The 5,339-nt window shown below is 31.2% G+C and overlaps 1 protein-coding gene across 1 annotated transcript; it reads right to left on the bottom strand.

Annotated features, from left to right (window-relative positions):
- Positions 1-2,783: 2,783 nt before the first annotated feature.
- On the bottom strand, positions 2,784-5,107 carry LOC114181986 (zinc finger protein CONSTANS-LIKE 4). The gene is made up of 4 exons (XM_028068724.1): positions 4,392-5,107; positions 4,078-4,215; positions 3,787-3,945; positions 2,784-3,335 (listed from the first exon to the last, which is right to left on the bottom strand). Exons 1-4 carry the CDS (start codon positions 4,821-4,823, stop codon positions 3,252-3,254), a joined length of 813 nt encoding a protein of 270 aa, XP_027924525.1. The 5' UTR covers positions 4,824-5,107; the 3' UTR covers positions 2,784-3,251.
- Positions 5,108-5,339: the final 232 nt, after the last annotated feature.

Below are 5,339 nucleotides of genomic sequence, written 5' to 3'. Positions count from 1 at the left end.
AAAAGTCTTGATTGAACATGATGACAAAGGAGAGAGGAAGATAACTGTGATAATGACACCACTATAAGAAGTTAATAGTTGCTAGAAAAGCTATTTGATACAAAGAAATAAGGGATTTAAAGAACGTGACATTTCAACAAGGTGGGGGCCACTCTCCAACATTTTTTTGTAACAGTGCTGTCATCTGGAGCTATATGTGACCTACTTATCACATAATTAACATTCAGAATTCTGATTTTCTACATTACAAAGAGGGAGCAAGAACTAGTATTATGTTATTGGTAACAGTCCTTATCATGAAAGTGACAAAACCTTATATATAATACTTTCATTTACTCTTTGCTTGCAATTCTAGCTTAGAGTTATCAATTTCATCCACTTAATTTTAACTTATTCCTAAACTAAATTTCTTTTATACTTCCACGAAATTAATGAATTCAAATTTTTTTAAAATCACCACTTAATGTGAATAAAGGTCAAAGGATAATAAATTTAAACCATAACAAAAATTTATATAATTCTTAAATATTTTTTAATACGACTAAATATGTTTTTAGTTATTAAATATAGATATGATTTTAGTCTTAAATATGGAGGTAAAATTAAAATTAATCTTTTGTCTTAACTTTAATATATTTTTGTCTCTAAACTTTAAAAACGGATGAATATAATAATTTTAACTTAATAACATTTTTTTTACTTGTTAAATATTGTTTCAATCTCACACTTGAATTAAAACATGTCAAAATGACGTAAACAACTCAAACATTATCTTGTAAAATGTGTATGACCCGTTAAAGAAGACGTATTTGAATTAAAAGGACTATATATCATTTCTTTCTTGAAATTTGAAGACCAAAGTGATAGAAGAATTTGAATTTCATGTTCAAATTTAGAAAATAAAAAACATATATAACATTTTTAATATTATAAAATACAAAACTTGGAAAAATAGCATAAAGTTCGTTCTTATCATTTTCTAGATGCTTGCTTGGTCCAGAGGAGCATATATGTTCTTTGCCAGCATCGTGGCCTTCAAGGAATTGGAATTGAATTCCATAGATCATTTGGACGAACACCCTAATTTTTTATACATCCACACTAACGACAATAAAAGGGCAATACATGAATTTTCTCCAACATTCTCAAACCAAATTAATTACAAAAAATAAAAGCTGAACCTACAAGTTATAAGCCACGATTTAAAAGTAAAAAAAAAATTATTAATATTTATATTTAATCTCGGAGAATTATAAGCTAACTATGTAAGTTCATATAAAACTCACGTTTAGTTCTGTCTTCTCATATAAAATCATAGAGATAGATAGATAGATAAACTCCAAAGGAATTAGAAGCAGAAACAGGTTAGTTCCTGGTTTTATTATTTTTTTAATTGGGAAAAGTTCTCGAGCTTTTCTGTGATTGGATTGGTAAAGGGACGGGGAATAAATTGAAATGCAACTAATATACAAGTAAAAACGTTGGAAGTGTTTTACACTTTTCACTTTTAGGCTTTAATCACAAAAAATGTGGGAGAAAAATATTTGGTGCTTTCCAAACTAGGGTTCGTTTATCAAAAGATAAGGTTTTTAAATTATTAATATGGATTCATAATGTCCGTTGAAGCCTACTTTCTGGGATATATGCTGTTAAGTTCTTAATGGAAAGTTTACGAACGAATAAGAAGTTTAGTGGAATGGTTTGAATCGGTTGAACTATAAACTAAGTATAGCTATATTTCGAATCTCATATTTACACCAACCAAATCATAATTAACCTACATGTCTATGATTTTGTTTTTAATCATTAATGTCCCTTACACATAGTAGGGTTTCTATGACATAAAAGCAAGTACATAAAATGTGTATTTTCTTTTTCTTTTTTTCCTTTTTTGTCCTTTAATATTCGTAGGTGTTTTGTCTTAAATTTTCTTACATTATATTCCACAAGAATAATTTCTTTTTCGTCTTTCCCATACTCAAGATTGGCATCCAGAAGTAAACGGAAAAGCTAATAATTATCATTTCCACCATGATGTCCAAACTTCAAGGTCAGAATATCTATCAAAAGAAATTATTTAATAAAGAAAAAGACACTATATATATATATATATATATATATATATATATATATATAGGGTTCTCTTTTATTTTCACTTATGATTTAATCTTACCTTTTTCATGCAACTATAATGTATGAAAGTATTTTTCTACACCAATAATAATAATGTTTATACTCCAAAACTTATTTTATGGCAATTGTATTAAACTTACAAAATTTATTTGTATAATATTTTTTATATATCATATATTTTCGGCAATAAAAAAAACACCAATAATAATAAGAAACGGTAAATGAAAAATTTCAGTCAAAATTTTCCTTTTGAATTTTTGTTATTTACTTAGTTATGTATTTTTTTGGTAACGTGTACCATACTCTGACATATAATTCAATTTCAATGCTATCTCATTCGGTATCTAAAAGATACTCTATTGACAGTACTTCTTGTACTGTGTACACTTCAAGTTTAATCAATACAAATTAATTAATAACGAGGAATGTTGTAATTTAAATGAATAAATTTCTTTTAATTTTATTAATACATTAATAGAATACAGGAACATGTAAACAAATAATGATTCTTTTTTTATTTTTGCATCGTTTTGAAAATTGATGATCCAATTAAATTTGAGTATTTATTATAAGATTTAGAAAAGTTAAAGGTAAGGAAAGTAAGTAAATGTAAATCTAAAACGTGGGTATAGAGAGGGCAATGTCCATGAATTATGGAAACTAGAATTTGCGATGAGTGGCTTTCAGTAATGATGAAGATGACAATCACATGAATGGATATAATTGACTCCAAACAGTTCTTGAGACAGTGACTCATAAGCTATTTTTATCGGAATATTTGTGTCTTCTCAAACATGGAATATTATACCTTCTTTCAATCAACCCAAGTATCCAGTCAAACTAGGCCCATCCAATTCCTTAACCAAAGATGCCTATAAAATTAACATCAACAATCTACATCCTCTCCTTTGTTACACACCCCCATGCAATTAGAGTTTACATCTACGTCATTAATCCTTAAACAAAACAAATTAGCGTACAATTACAAATTAATTAACTCTCTCTTCTCCTTTTCCTCCTTTTCCTCCTATTCACCTTCCACTACTTACTTTCCTTTCATCCCACATCTGCTTCTAACAACAGCTTCCCATGTGGAATCATCATTCATTCATGCTATCTTACATATCTTCTGGTGATGAGTGAGATAGATAAACTAGACTTGCCATAGCCTCTTGCAACCAATCTTCCTCATCATTCTTTAACTGCATGCATAACAATTATCAATTTTAGACCTAAAACATTTCTGTTAAGGATCCGAGTTTTGTAATATATAAATGAGTGTAAATTTCATCTTACTAATTTGATTAAGAAAAATCTAGGAGATATTGAAAATAAAATATCAACCCTCCCATTTGATTTTTGAAACCAAATTAATACACTATTTTATTGTTTTCAAAAGCACCTGAGAAGGACAACATTAAAAAAATTATTGAAAAATCTAAATTGTTTCAAAAAAAATTAAAGAAAAATTGTTTTTTGTTCAATATTTTGTGGTGTTGAAAGGACTAGAAACATGTATAGTATAAAAAGTGTAGTAGTTAAAACATCTAGTATGTTAGGTTATGGTTGAAAGTGTGTACAGCATTTTGATTGTGATGAGCTATGGATTGTGGTTTCTTGATATCCATCTTAACAGTGGAGAATGAAAGTTACCTGGAACTGGATTGAATCAGCGCCGTAGAAGTCTTCTTTGTGGTGATGATGATTCTCGTGTTTTTTTGTTGTCATGTCTTCATCACAAAGCTCGTTGTTTCTTGCAAACCTTCCCCTAACTCTCACTCGCCTATCAGCTAAGGTTTTCCGACATGCATACTGTGGAAATATAGGTCAATGGAAAGTGAATTCCATATTCCAGATTATGCAGAAAGATACAATAAAAAAAGAGAGAGTCATGTATAAGTGTGTCTCTCTGCTAAAGAAAGAATAATATATAACAAAAAAGACCTTGATGGTTTTGTTAAAGTTTCTCTGATTTCTTTTCTTCAAATATCGCAGAATTCTTTCTTTCCTCTCTTCTTCTGAGTACCTTCCCACCTTTATGTTTGGCTGTTCAACCGCTTGCATTTGATTACCTTGAACTCCCTGCCATCAATTTCAAAAGCAACACTCAATAAAATCAAACCACGTGACAGGAGAATAAACGAAATTTGGCTTTCAACTCTTAATTAAATTTGACCTCACAAAAAAGTGTACAAGAAGGATTTGAAAAACACGAAGAAGTTGAAGATATTATGATTGAAAAAATTGCACGAGCATACCCAGTTTTCTGTTGCAGCATTAGGATATGCAGGTGGCTTAACATCCTCCACAAAGCCACAACATTCTTCTCCAAAGTCCCCAATATGAGGTTGGTATCTGGCGTTGAAGTTCTGAAAGCCGCCATAGAAGCCCATTTTGCAGTCTGAAATGGCGAAGTCGGAGAGCCCCCCGACTTGGTCAGAGAAGGATGGCACCCAGTTGGCACAAGCCATGGTATCGCAATCCAGCGACACAATATGATCAAGTGCACCATTGTTGATATCAAGCACGGGAATGAAGGTATCTTGACCACCCCACACGGTGTTCTCAATCACCGAAGCGTTGGCACTACTCATGTGATGGGCAGGGAACTCTGAAAGATCGTGAGTGGTGAACGTGTAGTTTGGATACAAGTGTGGGATCGAGGCCATGGAAGAGGGAGAGAGGGGCATAGAGAAGGAAATCGGTGTGTGTTGTTGTGTTTTTGGTTGGTGTTTCTTCTTTTGTGGGTTGAAATATATAGGGTATTGTGATAGTGCAAGAGAGTGGGTTGAGGCAAGTTGTTAAAGCAAGTGGACAAGACTACAATAGGGAATTAGGCAGCTAAGAATATGGATATCAAAACAAACTAATTAAACTGTTTCTCTCTACTTTCTCATCTTCTAACTTGTGCAACTGTAAACGCGTAAACCTTGTCTTCTGCTCATCGTAACAAACCTCGTATTGAGTCGCTAATACAAGTTGTTGTCGAAGTATTTTCGATTTAGTGTTTATGTTTATTCGGATTGAACTATAATAACTATTAATTGCTTCTTGGAAGATTGACTAGAATATTAATTTTTCTAATATATATTGAATTGATGTCCATTGAATGTCACGTACAATTGTTTTTGTTTTGTGTGTACTTAAAAGGGAAATGCACTTTGAATAAGCAATCCCCTAATTCAGGATCATGCTCTCGAATTTCC

The sequence above is a fragment of the Vigna unguiculata genome, chromosome 1, assembly GCF_004118075.2.
Source record: "Vigna unguiculata cultivar IT97K-499-35 chromosome 1, ASM411807v1, whole genome shotgun sequence".
NCBI lineage: Eukaryota > Viridiplantae > Streptophyta > Magnoliopsida > Fabales > Fabaceae > Vigna > Vigna unguiculata.
The sequence above is the reverse complement of the archived record's forward strand: the minus strand, read 5'-3'. Positions and strand labels throughout refer to the sequence as shown.

Coding starts and splice junctions, on each gene's coding strand:
- LOC114181986 (XM_028068724.1), bottom strand. CDS start 4,823: ATGCCCCTCTCTCCCTCTTCCATGGCCTCGATCCCACACTTGTATCCA. Junction 4,216..4,391: donor ATGCTGCAACAGAAAACTGG/GTATGCTCGTGC, acceptor AATTGATGGCAG/GGAGTTCAAGGTAATCAAAT. Junction 3,946..4,077: donor ACTTTAACAAAACCATCAAG/GTCTTTTTTGTT, acceptor ATATTTCCACAG/TATGCATGTCGGAAAACCTT.